General features: G+C 36.4%; 1 protein-coding gene across 5 annotated transcripts in view; it reads right to left on the bottom strand.

Moving 5' to 3' along the window:
- LOC148779086 (uncharacterized) overlaps window positions 1–769 on the bottom strand; it is a 52,258-nt gene extending 51,489 nt beyond the window's left edge. For 4 of the 5 annotated variants that reach the window (XM_088854929.1, XM_088854930.1, XM_088854928.1 and 1 more), the window contains exon 1: window positions 501–769. In XM_088854929.1, coding sequence (XP_088711055.1) covers window positions 501–732 — 232 coding nt within the window. In that variant the 5' untranslated portion in view covers window positions 733–769. Of the gene's footprint in view, window positions 1–146; window positions 436–500 lie in introns of those variants that run through there. The other variant, XM_088854932.1, reaches the window with a different exon arrangement.
- Window positions 770–19,416: the final 18,647 nt, after the last annotated feature.

Here is a 19,416-nt window from a genome sequence, read left to right as displayed (position 1 = left end):
GAAAACACATCATTTTTATAAAAAAAAACAAGCATTTAGGTTCCAACATCAGTGTGATTGGTAACGGCAGTCAGGTCCTGAATTTGTATCATTGCCCCATGGGCATAAAAGAGGACAATGAGAACACAACCAGCATAGAAGAATACATAGAGTGTTCAGGTTCCGAGGTTTCTTTTCTGTTTGGGGGCATTTCATGGAACCTCCTCTACCATCATTGTCACCAATCTATCATATCCTCACCACGCATAAGTTCATCATAAAGAAAAAACAGAAATGGAACCTCCTCAACCATCATTGTCACCAATCTATCATATCCTCACCACGCATAAGTTCATCATCTATGAATCAGGTCATCACACAAGTTTTGATAAAACAGGATGTTCCTAACAAAAGAAACATCTGATATGAGAAAAACAAAGAGGGAAACACAAAAAGTTACAATCAAAATGTAGTCAAGAATCCGAAAGAATGAAAGGAGAGAAAATAAAAAGAAAGCTCACAGCCAAGCGACGTGGAATCAGGGAAGAAAGAATTAAATGGAGTGGAGGTCGATGTTTGTATAGAGGGAGATGGTCTTTGTGAGGTGGAGTTGAGATGGAATTTTTGCAAGGAATTGACACCTGCTCCTGCTCTCTCCCCTTCAAATTCCCTCCTTCCATGACTGAATACAGGGCTTGCCCACCCTTTTTCTGTTTCCATTGTATGCAAACCCAATCTTGTGCTCATCTCCATCCTCACAAGTCAGAATAAAATCGGGAAGAAGAAATATGCAGCAGCGACTACAATCAGGCCCCGTTGGATGCCGGCTAGGCCCAAATGCTGCATTTCAGTGGACAATTGTCATTTTATTTTTAAAATAATATTTTCATCTTTGTTTAAAGCTTCAAAATAGTGTAGATGGACAAATATGTGAAAATCTTGAAAATTGACTATCAAAAATGTTTTACAAAATATATTATTTTCAAAACTTGAAATCTATTTTTTTCTCATGTCTAATTTCGAGATGATCAATTTGATGATACTTGGGCATCAAAACAACCTCTTCTACAAAAATTTTTGAGAGAGGCACAAATTTGATTGTTTAAAGACTCCTCTCACGATAAACCTTTCCCTTATCTATCTATCTATCCATCTATTTATCTACTATATCTTAAACCAGAAGAGAACCTGCACTATTTTTATGATATTGTCATCTCCCTCTTAGTTTTTGTTTTTTGTTTTTTTTAATTAGTAGTTATGAATATCATAAAGATACCTTTCCACCAAAACATATGTCATTTCTTCCCCATCCTTTTTTTCGGGAGATTAGTAGCTATGGATATCACAAAGATACTTTTCCACCAAAAGATACATCATTTTCTCCCCATCTTTAAAAATAGAAAACTACACCGTTATCTCCCTCTTTCTTAAGAGGACTTGCCTATTTTTATGGAATGGGTCACCTCCCTCTTTTTTAGCAAAATATTACAAAGATACCTTTCCACCAAAAGATATGTCATTTATAAACATCTCATAACTACCGCTAATATTATAATACGTATGATATTGATATTTTCAAGTCTCCTTCATTTCCTCTCTTTCCTCATTCTCTCTACTCCATTTTATCCATTTTACTTTATACCTGGCAATTCTCTTCTTTGTTAAATCATCATACTCTCCTTCTACTCTCCCTACATCGCACAATCTCTGAAACTTTCACTACATCGCACAATATCTGAAAAATCGATGAAGAGAAAAAACAAGTAAAACTAAAAGTAGGCTTTTATCCCACTTTGCTTGATACATCACTAGTGGTTTTTGTGTCCCCTTAGGAAATTTCTGATATTTATTTTTCTATTTTGTAAAGTTTACAATATTATACCGGAAATTTGAAATTCACAACATCGCACAATATTAAAAAATCCTGGAAGTCAACTCATTGCATCGAAAATGGAAAATCGTGGAATTCAACTCTCACTGCATTGAAAAAACAAAGTGGAAAAAATTATGCATTTATCCCTTTCCTTCTTTGTGATGCTTTTACTCTGAAGTTCACATTTTTACAGTATTAATCATGCAAACCCATGGTCCTCATGAATATATAAGATGATATATATTATCTAAATTTTACCATTGACAAGTAGAGGTGGATTGGGAGGAGAGATAGAAGAAAGAAGTTTGAGAGAGAGAGAGAAGGATTTTATGGGTTTAGAAAAGGGAGAGAGAGGGACGGGAGAAAGAAGTTAGAGAAAGAGGGCATGCGAACATGCAGTGGGCCATGTACTGTTGAGGAGAACTAGCGCCATCAAAGACCGACAATCTCCTTTTTTAGTATTTGATAGGAAAGGGGATTTGATCAATAAAAGGCGGATAAGGCTTCTGGTATGAAACACTTTCCTGTGTTTTTGACGCATGTAAGTCCTGGATGCTTTTATTGATCATCTGTGTACGTCCACTTGTGTGAACATCGATGGCGTAGCTTGGGAAGCTACGTTGGGCTGGTCCTCAAGAGAGACTGGGGTATTCGGAGGCCTCAAAGCCTAGACAAGAGGGGAAAGTTGAGGTCTTTCCTCTTCTCCACATGGCAGCTCAAGAGGAGAGTTCACCTCCTGATGGGAAGACACCATAGGACAGACGTCTTCCAGCCCTTTGAGTTTGTCAAGAATGTTGTTTACTACATTCTCATAGCAAGCCATTGGGTTTTTAGGCTCTTCCCCGTCATGGCTCACCACCATTACCTCAACTTGCTCACCAGAGTCGGGTAATTCAGCGGGCAATGTGACCCTGGTCCTCTTCGCACCTCGGTCAGACATCCCTACAAGCAAAGGCTGGAATTGCCCCGCTTAATCCTGAGATTGCTTTAAGGTGCGCGTGAGTGTTGTACGTCATTTTTTACATACTTACATCTCCCAAGTGAACAAGGAGAGAGCCGGCAACAGCCTGGTCCTCTGAGTACACAAGACACCGGCAAGCCAAAGTTGTGCCTAAAATAAAGCCTCAAATCCAGTGAAGCACAGCTCAACATCCAAGCATCGAATCAACGTGGGGACGAGTGCAATGCAACCGCCTCGCAAAGAGCTACAGACTGGTATGACTCTTGCATTTAATCCAAGGGCCGATGAATGCAAGTCCCCAGGTCATAGAATAAGTAAATCTGCTCGGTTGCCGAAATCCCTCTTTCCGATGACCTCCCAAATTAGGCAAAAACGTAAACCAGAACAAAATCAGCCCAAACTTAGTGCAAAATGACTGCGACTATCTCCTCTCTCATTTGCAAGCAGAGCCAGGAGCTAAAACATCGCGAGTTAAACTGCATTGGCAAACAAAGTTCACAAATTTGGCTGGACTTCCACCCCGTGGGAAAAGGCCACCACAGCACGACTAAAGGGCATCAAAACGCTCAGAGTCGCAAGGACATTGAAGATATGCTTACGAATCATCTGAACCATCACCACAAGTTGCAGAAAAAGCTTCCAAGATCTGGCCATGGCAAAACAACATGCATGCAGGGACGGCTTCGACATTAACCGAAAAGATCTCAGGAACATTTTGGTCATTGCGCCTAATTTTGGGATTTATTTCCAATTTCCTAAATTGTAATTAAGTTTTGTTTTTAAGCATTCACCCATTTTTTAAGCATTCACCCATGGGATTGATCTTTTCAGGTCTGCAAGCGGAATGGGGGCCAATAGGTGGGGGACATTCTGTTACGCAGGATGAGAGATGGTAGAGGTAAGATGGGGGATGAGAGGTGGTGTGGTGGATTTACTTAGGAAAAGAGGGGGGTCAGAACCTGCATTGATTGTGGGAAAGTAGAGCCCTAGGGGAGAGTACATGTGGATGAGAGGGACGTGGTGATGAGTTCGGTGACAGGGGATTGACATGACATTGGAGATGGCTAGAGGGTGCCTCCCACAGTAGCACGCGCAACTCTTTACTCAAGAGAGGTGGGGAAGGGTGAGTTAGTTGACAAGTGACAACCAAAGAAATAGGTCGAATGGAAACATGAGAGGACAAGGTTGGGGGAACAGGTGTCACAATCCCATGAAACTGCAGCCTTCGATTGTATCGAGGAGACGTGGTGGAATATCACATGATGGGCGAAGGGGGGGCGATTGTGGGTTATCAGATGGGATTAGGGGAGCCAGTTGTCTCATGTATTGGTTGTAGGGAAGATCGACAGGTTCAGGATGGCAAGTTGATCATCCCTCTACATGAACTAGCAGGCTTTTTAGCACACATGATGATGGTAGTCTTGAAGTGGAGGTGTTGGGGGAGAGCTCACTAGGGCATGTGTCAGCGCTACACAAAAGAGATTAGGGGGCGTCAATGTTGAGATGCATTCGCATCTAGAATCTAAACTGAGGTGGTACGAACATAAGGACCCCCAAGATTTACCATTCGATAGTTACAAGAGCTCTCCTTGGTGTCTGTGGATTACAGCAGTCCACCCTTCATGGACTTCTGTTGTCTGTTCTAAATGGACCTTACCATAGTCCCTCTTCAACTTTACACCATGGTTCTGCCCATGGCTGCCAAGAGTATATCATGTAGAATGCGAGGCTATCATCATCTTTGTCCTAGCTTTATCCCAACTATTTTGGGGTCAACTAGTATACCAAGCAATATGAACCCAAAAAAAGTGGCCTTTATGACAAGCCATGACTTGGAAGGTATGAGCAGGGGATCTACGACTTCAATGAGCAACTGAATGGTGTCCAATGGGAGAAATTTAGAAGACGTCCAATGGATCGCAAAGAAATTGCCATAGGTCTCACCAATCTGTCTAGAAGTATTGTTATGCCACACATGGAGGGGGATATCAGTGGCTCTCAGCCAAATCTTCCGTTTGTGGAGGGAACCCATAGGATTAGGCAAAAGGTCCCTTTTTAGGGTTCCTATTACATAGGGCACTAATGGCACACCCTTCCATCGGGAAAGAGAATAGAACGACACCATTGATTGTCTACGACAGCCCAGGTATGGTTCATCCCAAAACCGCTAGCCGTGTCAGTTTGAGTTACCGTGCCTATCTTGCTACCATGCTAGGTCAGTCACCATACCAGTCTAACCACTGTGTCAGGCTAGCCACCCGGTCAAATGTCTCTTTTCTCTATTCTATTTCTTTCTTCTCCTTCCATCACCCCAATCTTCATCTCATCACTTCTTCCCTTTCTCCTTTGAATGTGCACACATGTGTGAATTCGCCCAAAGATAAGGTGAGGTCCCTTGGCCCACTTGTCTTGTAAATTAATCGTGTATGTGTGATTGCAAAAACAGGAGAGTACATGTCAATGGAGTCAATTTTGAACTAGTTGTAGGACTAAGGGGCTTTCCGTCGTGATCTAAGAGGGTGCCCACGTGAGTTAGCCCGAGTGAGTCACGAACCCAGGTGAGGTGTGTCTCACCTCACGTTAAATTCATCTCTCACTGGTTGGTGTACCTATCATTGTTTCTTAACAAGGTTTTCGAGAGAGCAGTCTCAAGTCTCGGGTTCTCCTTGAAACCCGAGCCATATGCCACCTAGTCATTACCACTCGGAGGGCGAGAACCAGCTTGGCAACTCCACCGGGGATGACAGACCGGGGCACATATGTAATTCCACTAGGGATAACAGTAGAACACAAATGGCGGTAGCCATGCTTAGGCACGCACGACGCTAGTGTGGTCGACGACAACATGCGCGACGATAGGCAAGGTGACAATTGCACAAACGGCGCTGAGCAGCCCTCATAAACGACGGTCATGCACGACGTTGGCTAGTGACTTTCATGCGCGGTGCTAGGTTTGGGCCTAAGGCCTGAGCTCGACCTAGTCTTGATCCGGCTGACACTGGATGTTCGGCGCTACATGGGCAGCAGTGACCTATGTTTGGGCTTCCGGTCCAGCCCATCGCCTTTTGGCCTTTAAGGGCCTGACTGGCATTTTCAATTGTTTAGGGCACTTCAAGGGAACGCCGTCTATTTAAGGGGGTAAAACTCCTTTTCACTATTTTACCAAAGGTAAAACGTTTAGAGGTTTAGCAGTGAGAGAGGGAAACTTCCTGATGGGGATTTTGGCAAGAACGTAGGGCGAGAGTAGCAAGAAAGAGAGTTCTGGCTTGGAACACAGAGGTGTTTGCGGGGGTCACTATTGTTGGTGTCTTGTTAGCTAAGTTATTATGGCAAGGGTTCTGGGATACCGATTGAGCGAGAAAATAGGGATTGAGGGTGTAGTTCCGCAGACTTCTGACGATTTTCCGATGGTGTGGAGGTAGGGGAAAGGTCCCACTAAGTGGCAGAGTTCCTTGATGGGTATAAGGTTTCCCAGCTAGAAACCGAGAGGTCGTAGGGTAGTGAGCAATCATTGGGGGAGACGAACGGTCACTGGGAGGGTGCAAAGAGCCATAAGCAACCGAAGGGTCACATAAACTGAAGGGAGTTGAATAGTCTCTGGGGAGACGAAGATTCACAGGGCCTGAACAATTGCAGGCCAACACGTACAGTGGTAGGTTACACACGGCTCTCATAGTGAGCGGCAGTAACTATGCCCTCATGCCCACTCTGCGATCCTTTCATGGACGGCGGCAAGTCGTGCCCGGTTGTGGTCATGCTCGGCAATGAGTTGAGGACGACAATTATCGTGCATGGCGCTGAGTCATGCACGGCGATGATCACGCTCGGTGTTAAGTCATGCGTGCCGATGATCACGCATGACACTATGTCATACGTGACAATGATCACGCACGACGCTGAGTCGTGCGCGACGAGGATCACACATGGCGCTGAGTCATGCGCGACGATAGTCATGCACGACGATGACTTGGGTAGGCAAAGGGTGGTGACCAATGGTAAGGCCAGGCTTATGAAGTCTGTTGGAAGCCAAGTCCTCCTGCACAACTGTGAACTCCATGTTGTTCTGTGGAAGGATACTCACTGTGAAGGGGGCGTGCTCTCCATCATAGCCCAGTTCCTTGTTAGAAGGGTTTGCCTTGTATGTCTGATAAAAGCCATCTAGAACCCTTTTTGCCTTCCTCTGCTGCGAGAGCATCATCTTTTTCTCATATGCAAGAGCGATGCTCTGGCGCATCTACTCTCTTTTCTTCTTATGTGAGACCAACTTTTTGGCCTGTAACCATCATCTTTTCCTCAGATGCAAGGGCGAAACTCTGGCACAACTACCCTCTTTTCTTCTGCTGTTAGAGCAATACTGCTTGCTAGATTTGTAATCTCCCTAATAATGGGCTTTTTGGCTTGTAATTCCTTCTAATGCAATAAAAAGCGTTAAACTTTGTTTGAACTGTCTTGCTTCTTTTCTTTCCCTCCTTTTGTTTTCTTTTTGTTCTTACTTCCTTTTTGTTGTTTATTGAGTCTTTTGAGAGAGTATCAAGGAAAATACTTCTTTAGGTATCACCCATTGATGGGGGGCATCGCCTCCTCTCCATTAGGATGGGCCAGTATGTAAGCCCCATTTGGCGAGACTTTCATGACAATGCCCATGCATAATGATCGGCCTTTTGATGGCGGGAACCAGATCTCTATGAGAGAATGAGCAGACTTTGACAGACTTATCAAAGGCCCTCTTCATTCTCCCCTGGTTGAGTTCGAGATTCTGCTGAGCTTCTAACCTCTTTTTATCGAGGCCATCTAATTCTTGATAGCAAAGCTTAGCCCTCTCATCTTCGGTCAGTCCTTGATGTATGGTGAGACACAACGAAGGGAGTTGAATCTCAAGAGGTAAGACTCCTTCACCTCCATAGACCTGAGAATAAGTAGTGGAATCGGTGGCATTTCGTGTGGTGGTGTGATAGGCCCACAATGCTTCAAGAAGCTTCTCCTGCCAGTCCTTTTTCGTCTTTGATACTGACTTCCTTAAAACACTGCGCAAGGTCTTATTGAAAGCCTCAGCTAAGCCGTTCGCCCGAGGGTGGTACATAGTTGAATACTTCCACTTGAAACCCAAATGGTTAACCAAGCGATCAATGTGATGATGGCTTCTGAATTGAGGGCCATTGTCAGATATAATTCGGTCAGGCACCCCAAACCGGTATATGATGTGATACCGCACAATGTTGGCCACTGTAGCCCTAAGAACTTGCTTGAGGGGGACCGCTTCAGCCCACTTGGAGAAATAGTCTGTTGCCGCTAGAATGAAGACATGACCCATTGCAGAAGGAGGGTCGATAAGACCTACAATGTCCATACCCCTTTGTGAAAAGGGCCATGATGCCATTGTAGGGAGTAGGCGCTCTAGACGCTAATGAATAAGGCTCGAGTGCATTTGGCACACCTAGAACCTCTTGGCATAGTTTAAGGAATCAACAGCCATCGAAGGTCAATAATACACCAATCTGCGTATCCGTACATAGAGCTTAGGGTCGGACTGATACAGCCCACATATGCATGAGTGTACTTTTTCCAATACCTTATTTGCCTCTTGTGCATCTGCACATCTGAAGGCCTTCCCCAAGAGTACCATCTTGAGCCAGCCCCATCAGCTCGGTCATGTCTCTAAAGCCCATAAGAGAGCTCAAGGCAATGACTCGTTGGGAGATCAAGTCCTTCGTCCTCCTTGGCCTAGGTTGACTCCAGTTCCTGACCCACACCCATTTCTTCATCTGATGGAGACGGCTCTTTCTTGCACAATAAAAGCCGGCCAGTCGCAATCCCAATCGCAATTCTGGCATAAGGTCCATAAAAGCCTCAAAGCTAAGCACGACAGTGGTCAGAAAATCCTGATCAGAGAAGCCACTAAAACAATTGGGGCAGCCAACTCTGATGACCCTCTTCACTAGAACCCCTTCTACCCTCTTCAAATCACAGGGCCCGAAGAGGAAGTGCGTGAATCCGGCATAGTGGCCAGCGTCATAAAATATGACCTGACCACCAAACTGTCACGATCCCAAGACCATCAAGAACCGGTCCTTACGCGATCAGCATATAAGACTCGAGTTCAATAGGGGCATACTGAGCCCATGCTAACCGATCTGTCGCGCACGACCCGCCAAGCTCGGAAGCCTTCAATATATCAATATATACCATTGTTTTCAGTGTAAATATATAAACTGATGCAAATAACCGTACAATACATTAGTTATCATCTATATATGCTGTTATTAGTGGTTAATACAATGATATGTGTGTGTGTATCTGATGTCTATATATATACGATGTGTGTATAATGATATGTGTGTATGTGTAAAGTGTATAAATGTATACATACAGTGCACTAATTTTATATTATGTACACTAATTTATATATTACACACATACACACACTCACACTCACACTGACTCACACATACATACACACACACAAACTCACACACACATTCACACTCCCACTCACACTCACACTCACACTCACACTCACACTCACACTCACACTCACAGATATATATATTACACTTCTATTCATGTTGTGTGTGGACTGATGTGTGTATATATACGATATGTATATATACGATATGTATATATTGATATGTTTATACATGTATGCATACAGTTGCTTGCTATCACTTATATACAATTATCAATGTATATATACATTCCTATGTGCGTGCACATGCACCCATACTCGATAAGTGTTTATATATTGTGTATGTATACACTAATACATGCATTATATTTACACTGACATATATATGACCATATAGATACTTATTTAAACTAATACATGCATTTTTATTTGCATTGATATATATGACCATATATATACTTATTAGCTATTTTTATTTTTATATATATACAGTGTGTATATATATACGATTATGTATAAATTTGCTATTATTTATATATATACTGATATGTGCACACACTTATGCTATTAGCGTATATGTACTCTGATATATATATACGCACACTCTTATGCTTATGTAAAAAGGGCTTATGTATACACTAATATATAAGACCATGTATTTACTTATTATCTGTGATATATACAGTTATTAGCACAATTTGTGTACGTATTGATGTATAGCAATATATACCATTGTTTTCAGTGTGAATATATACACTGATGCATATAACCTTAATCCACATTAGTTATCAGGTATATATACAGTTATTAGTGTGTAAAAATAACATTGATATGTGTGTGTGTGTGTGTGATGTCTATATAGATGCGTTTAGTATATATTGATATGTTTGTGTATAAAGTGCATAGTGTGTAAAGTGCATAACTGTATATATACAATTGTTAGTGTGTTAAAATATATACGTTTCTATATACATTGATGTATATGACCATATATACACTTATTATCAGTTTATACGGTAATTAACCTATATGTTCACTGATTTATATACTACACACACACATATACACAAACACGCATTCACACACTCACACTCACACTCACACTCACAGATATAAATACTACACATATATGTGTGTTGTGTATGGTCTGATATGTGTACGATATGTATGTACTGATATCTTTATACGTCTATGTATACAGTTGATTACTATCAGTTATATACAATTGTCATTGTTTATATACACTGATATTCCCATGCACATGCACCCTTACGTGTTGATAAGTGCATATATGCTGTGTATGTTTACACTAATACGTGCATTATGTATAGACTGATATAAATAACCATATAGACTCTGATTATCAGTTTGTATATACATATAGTGTGTATATATACGACATGTACATACTGAATGTTTATGCATGTATGTATAAACTTGCGATTAGTTATATATACACTGATATGCACACGCACATGCACCCTTACGCATTGATAGTGCATAGAAATATTTCTATATACACCTTTATCAGTTTATATAGTTATTAACGTATATATACATTTATATATTTATACGCACACTCATTTGCATTTGTATAAACAGTTTATGTATACACTAATGTATAAGACCATATATATACTTTATTATCAGTGATATTATAAGGTTAGTAGCACAATTTGTGAACTTATTGATGTATAGTAGTATACACTATTATTTTTAGTGTGTATATATATATATTGATGCATATAACCTTACAATACGTCAGTTATCAGTTATATATACAGTTATTAATTTGTAAAAAATATGTTGATATGTGTATTTGTGTGATGTCTATATATTTATGATGTGTATATTTTGATATGTTTGTATGTGTAAACTGTATATGTACAGTGCACTAATATTAAATTTCTATATATATTGATGTATATGACCATATATACATTTATTATCAGTTTATACAATTATTAACGTTTATGTATACCGATTTGTATACTAAACACACTCACTCACACCCTCACACTCACACTCACTCACACTTAGTCACACACTCACTCACACACACATCCATACACTCACACTCACAGATATATATTCTATACATATATGTGTATTGTGTATGGACTGATGTGTGTATATATACGATATGTATATACTTATATGTTTATGCATGTATGTATATAGTTGTTTTGTATCTTTTAAGTACATTTATCAATGTATATGTACACTGGTATGTGCACGTACATGCACTTACGAGTTGATAAGTGCATAACTGTGTATGTATACACTAATACATGCATTCTATCTATACTGATATATATGACCATATAGACACTCATTAACTGTTTATATATATATATATATATATATATATATATATATATATATATATATATATATAGTGTGTGTGTATATATACGATATGTATATACTGATATGTTTCTTCGTGTATGTATAAACTTGTTATCAGTTATATACATTGTTATGCACACGCACATGCACCTTTTAGCATTGATAGTGCATACATACATTTCTATTTACATTGATATATATGACCATGTAGACTCTTATTATCAATTTATACAGTTATTAGCGTATATGTGCACTGATATGCACTCATATGGATATGTATACAGGATTTATATATACACTAATGTATAAAACCATGTAAATACTTATTGTCAGTGTTATATACAGTTATTAGCACAATTTGTGTACGTATTGATGTATAACGATGTATACCAATGTTTTCGGTGTATATTTATTTACTGATGCAATTATCGTTACATAACATTAGTTATCAGCTTTATATACAGTTATTTGTGTGTTAAAAATACATTGTTATAAGTGAGTGTGTGAGCGTTATGTCTGTATACATATGATATGTATATATTGATATGTGTGTATGTATAAACTGCATAACTGTATATATACAGTGTACTAATATATACATTTCTATATACATTGATGTATATGACCATATATACGCTTATTATCAGTTTATATTGTTATTAACTTATATGTTACTCACAGACACAGTCACACTCACACTCACAGACACACTCACTCACACACACACACACACACACTCTCACATAGACATACTCACTCACTCACAAACATATACACACTCGCTCATACTCACACTTATACTCACGCTCACACAACTAATATATTATATAGTTATATGCATCAGTATATATATATATATACATTGAAAGCAATGGTATGCATTGTTATACATCAGTATGTACACAAATTGTTTTAATAATTGTATGTATCACTGATATTAAGTTAATACATGGTCTTATATATTATACATATGCGTATGAGTGTGCGTACATATATATCAGTGTACATATAAGCTAATAACTGATAAATTGATAATAAGTGTCTATAAGGTCATATATATCAGTGTATATGTAATGTATGTATGAACTTATCAATGCATAATGATGCATATGCGTGTGCACATCGGGTTATATGCAACTGATAGCTAGTATATACATACACGCTTAAATATATCAGTATATACATATCGAATATATAAACACTGTTTACGTAACTGATGGCAAGTGTATACATACACGAATAAATATATCAGTATGTACATATCGTATATTAAATACAGTATATAAATATAAACTGCTAATAAGTATCTATATTGTCATATATATCAGTGTATATAGAATACATGTATTATACATACTTATATACACAGTATATATTTACTTATCAATAAGTAAGGGTGCATCTACATGAGCATCAGTGTATATATACATGTATAATTGTATATAACTGATAGCAAGCAAGTGTATACATACACGCATAAACATATCGTAAATATACCCACATCAGTCCATACACAACACGCATATATGTGTAGTATATATATATATATATATATGTACATATACATTAATAACTGTATAAACTGATTATAAGTGTATATATGGTCATACACATAATTATATATATACTACACATATATGCTTGTTATGTATTTTGATATTTGTATATGTACGATATGTATCTACTGATATGTTTATGCGTGCATGTATACATTAGGTATCATCTATATATATTGTTATTAGTGTGTAAAAAGTACATTGATGTGTGTGTGTGATGTCTGTATAGACAATGTGTATATACCGATATATGTGTATATGTGAAATGCATAACTGTATATATACAGTTATGGACATATATGTACACTGATTTATATATTACACCCACGCACACACACACACTCACACTCACACTCACACTCACTCTCACACTCACTCTCACACTCACACTCGCACTCGCACTCGCACTCGCACTCGCACTCACAGTTACACACACTCACTGATATATTTATTACATATATATGCGTGTTGTGTATGGACTGATGTGTGTATATATATGATATGTACACTGATTTATATACTACATCCATATACCCGTACACACACATGTGCACTAATACTCTCACTCACACACACATTCACATCACACTCACACTCACAGATATATATATATATTACATATATATGCATGTTGTGTATGGACAGATGTGTGTATATATATGATATGTATATATTGATATATTTAAGCGTTTATGTATACAGTTGCTTGTTATCAGTTATTTACAATTATTAATATATATACACTGATATGCACATGCACATACACCCTTACGCGTTGATTAGTGCATATACAGTTATGAAGTTATATATGTATACTGAGTTATATACTACACCCACATATACACACACTCACACTCACACTCGCACTCATGCTCGCACTCACACACACTCACATCCACTCTCACACTCACACTCACACTCACAGATATATATATTACACATATGTGTGTTGTGTATGGACTGATGTGTGTATATATACATATATATACGATATGTATATATTATATATACAGTTGCTTGCTTTCAGTTTTATACAATAATCGAAGAATATACGCACGCATATGTGCACGCACATGCATTCGATGTACTTATTAGCAATTTATATTTATATATAGTGTGTATATATACGATAGGCATATACTGATATGCTTATACGTTTATGTATAAACTTGCTATCAGTTATATATACACTGATATGCACACATACATGCACCCTTACGCATTGATAGTGCTTACATATATTTCTATATACACAGATATAAATGACCATATGGATACATTTTATCAGTTTTTACAGTTATTAGCGTATATGTACACTGATATGTATATACGAACACTCATATTTATATGTTTAAAGGGTTTATATATACACTAATATATAAGACCATGTATATACTTATTATCAGTGATATATACAGTTATTAGCACAATTTGTTTACGTATTGATGTATAGCAATATATACTGTTACTGATGCATATAATCATACAATACATTAGTTATTAGTATGTATAAAATACATTGATATGTGTCTATGTGTTTGTGATATATGTATCTATACGATGTGTATATACTGATAGGTGTGTATTTGTAAAGTGCAGAACTTTTTATATACACTGCACTAATATATAGTTTTTTACATACATTGATGTGTATAACCATATATACACTATTTATCAGTTTAAACAGTTATGAACGTATATGTACACTGATTTATATGCTACACACATGCACTCACACTGATACTCATACTCACACACACACACACTCACACTCACACTCATACTCACACACACACACACTCACACACACTCACACACACACTCACATTCACACTCACACACACTCACACACACACACACACCTCACACACACACACTCACACTCCCAGATATATATAGTACACATATGTGCGTGTTATATATGGACTATTGTGAGTATTTATACGATATGTATAAATTGATATGTTTATGCGCGCATGTATATAGTTACCTTCTATCAGTTATATACAATTATGAATGTATATATTCACTACTATGAGCATGCACATGCACCCTAACTCGTTGATAAGTGCATATATACTTTGTATGTATACACTAATACATGCATTCTATATACACTGAAATACGTGATCATATAGACACTAATTAGCTGTTTTATATATATATATATATATATATATATATATATATATATATACAATGTGTATATATATGATACGTATATATTGATATGATATGTTCATGCGTGTATGTATAAACTTGCTTTCAGTTATATATACACCGATATGCGCATGCACATGCACCCTTACGCATTGATACTGCGTACATACATTTGTATATGCATTGATATATTTGACCATATAGTCACTTATTATCAATTTTTGTTGTTATTTTTTACCCAAACTTTTTTACTGTTATTGGCGTCTATGTATACTGATATGTATAAACGCACATTCATATGCATTTGTTTAAAGGGTTTATATCTACACTAATGTATAAGACCATGTATATACTTATTATCAGTGATATATACAGTTAATAGCACAATTTGAAAACATATTGATGTAAAGTAATATATACCATTGGTTTCAATGTATATATATATATATATATATACTGATGCATAGAACCATACAACACATTTGTTATCAGTTGTACATATAGTTATTAGTGTGTAAAAAATACACACTCACACACTCGCACTTGCACTCACACTCACACTCGCGCACTCACATTCACACTCGTACTCATAGATATTTATACTACACATATATGCACGTTGTGTATGGACTGATGCGTGTATATATATGATAGGTATATACTAATATGTTTATGCGTGTAGCAAACAGTTGCTTCCTATCAGTTATATATAATTATCAATATATATATATGGATATGCGCACGCACATGCACCCTTATGTATTGATAAGTGCTTTTGTACTGTATATGTATACACTAATACATACATTCTACATACACTAATATAATGATCATGTAGACCTTTATTAGTGGTTTATATATATATACAGGGTGTATATATATATATATAATATATATATACTAATATGTTTATACGTGTATGTATGAACTTGCTATCAATTATATATCTACTGACATGCGCATGCACTTGCACCCAGACGCATAGATAGTGCATACATAAATTTCTACTTACACTGATATATATGACCATATAGATACCTATTATCAATTTATATGGTTAATAGCGTACATGTACACTGATATATATATGCGCACACTCATATGCAAATGTATAAACGGTTTTTATATACACTAATGTCTAAGACCATGTATATAATTAATATCAGTTATATATACAGTTATTAGTACAAATTTTGTACGTATTGTTGTATAACATTATATACCATTGTTTTCAGTGTATATATATATATACTGATGCATTTAACCTTTCATTATACATTGATCTATATTACTGTATATACACTTATTATCAGTTTATATAATTATCAACGTATATGTACCCTGATTTATATACTACACACACACTTACACTCACACTCACACTCACACACACACTCACTCACACATACACTCATACTCACATTTACACTCACACTCACACTTACACACACACACACACATACACATTCACACTCACACTCACACTCAGATATATATACTGCACATATATGCGTGTTGTGTATGTACTTATATGATATGTATAAACTGATATGTTTATGTCTGTATGTATACAATTGCTTTGTATCTGTTGTTATGTACAATTATCAATGTATGCACACTGTTACGTGCATGCACATGCACCCTTACGCATTGATAAGTGTCAATGTACTGTGTATGTATACACACTTTCACTTACACTCACATATATATATACTACACACATATGTGTGTTGTGTATAGACTGGTGCGTATATGTACAATATGTATATACTGATATATTTATGCGTATATGTATATAGTTGCTACCTATTAGTTATATACAATTATTACTGTATAAATACAGTTATATGCGTATGCACATGCACCTTTACGTATTGATAAGTGCATATATATTGTGTATGTTTACAGTAATACGTGTATTCGATATACACTGATATATATGACCATATAGATCCTTATTAACAATATATATATATATATATATATATCTACAATGTCTATATATACGATATGTATATGCTTATATGTTTATGCATATATGTATAAATTTGCTATCAGTGTGTGTGTATATATATATATATATTGATGCATATAACCATACAATACATTAGTTATCAACTATATATACAGTTATTAATGTGGAAAAATACATTGATATGTGTGTGTGTACGTGGTGTTTGTATATATACGATGTGTATATACTGATATGCGTATATGTATAAAGGGCATAACTGTATGTAAACCGTGAACTAATGTATACATTTCTATATACATTGATTTATTGACCATATATACACTTATTATTAGTTTTTACAATTATTAACGTATATGTATACTAATTTATATACTAAAACATACACACACACCCACACACTCACACCCAGACTCACACACACATAGACACACAAACACACTCACTCACAAACACACACACTCACACTCACACTCACACTCACACTCACACTTACACTCACATAAACTCACATTCACACAGTCACACACACACACACACACTCACACTCATAGATATATATATTACACATATATGTGTGTTGTGTATAGACTTATGTGTGTATATATACAATATGTATGTACTGATATGTTTATGCGTGTATGTTATAATTGCTTGCTGTCAGTTTTATACAATTATCAAAGTATATATACACTGGTATATACACGCACGTGCACCCTTACGCGTTGATAATTGCTTCTATACTGTGTATGTGTACACTAATAGATGCATTCTATATACAGTGATATATATGATCATATAGATACGCATTTGCTGATGATATATATATACAGTGTGTATATATATATGATATATATATATTGATATAGTTATGGGTGTATGTATAACTTGTTATCATTTATATATACATTGATATGCTCATACATATGCACCCTTATTCATTTCATATATTTCAATTTACTCTGTATTCATATACAATTATTAGCGTATATGTACACTGATATGTATATACGCACACTCAAATACATATGTACAAACGGTTTATATATACACTAATGTATAAGACTGCATATATACTTATTATTAATGATATATACAATTATTAACACAATTGGTGTACGTATTGATGGCTAGCAATATATACCATTGTGTTCAGTGTATATATATATACTGATGCATATAGCCTTTCAATACATTAGTTATCAACTATATATATAGTTATTAGTGTGTATAAAATACATTGCTATGTGTGTATGTGTGTGCGTGATGAATATATATATATATATGATGTGTTATCCTTATATGTGTGTGTAAAGTGCATAACTGTATATATACAACGCACTAATATATACATTTCTAGTTACATCGATGTATATGACCAAATATACACGTATTATCAGTTTATACAATTATTAACGTATACGAACACTGATTTATATACTGTACACACACTCACACTGATATATATACTACACACACACTCACTCAAACTCACACTCACACTCACACTCACTCTCACACAAACTCTTACACTGACACACACATTCACTCACACACACACACACACATTCACACTCACCCACACACACTCACACTTACACTCACACTAATGCTCACAGATATGCATATATATATATATTATACATATATGCATTTTGTGTATAGACTGATGTGTCTATATATACGATATGTATATACTGATAGGTTTATGCTTGCATGTATATAGTTTGCTTGCTATCAGTTATATACAACTATCAATGTTTATATACACCGGCATGCGCATGCACAAGTAGCATTACGCGTTGATAAGTGCATATATATTGTATATGTATACACTAATACATGCATTCTATATACACTAATGTATTTAACCATATAAACCCTTATTATCAGTTTATATATATGCAGTGTATAGATATATACGATATGTATATACTAATACGTTTATGCATGTATGTATAAACTTGCTATCAATTATTTATACACTGATATGCGCAGCACGTGCACTCTTACGCATTGATAGTGCATACATACATTTCTTAACATACTGATATATATGACTATGTAGACATCTATTATTAGTTTATACGATTATTAGCGTATATGTACATTAATATATATATATATATATATATATATATATATATACACGCACACTCATAT

Source organism: Amborella trichopoda, chromosome 13, assembly GCF_054954075.1.
Source record: "Amborella trichopoda isolate Santa Cruz 75 chromosome 13, AtrichopodaSantaCruz75HAP2 v2.0, whole genome shotgun sequence".
Lineage (NCBI taxonomy): Eukaryota > Viridiplantae > Streptophyta > Magnoliopsida > Amborellales > Amborellaceae > Amborella > Amborella trichopoda.
The sequence above is the reverse complement of the archived record's forward strand: the minus strand, read 5'-3'. Positions and strand labels throughout refer to the sequence as shown.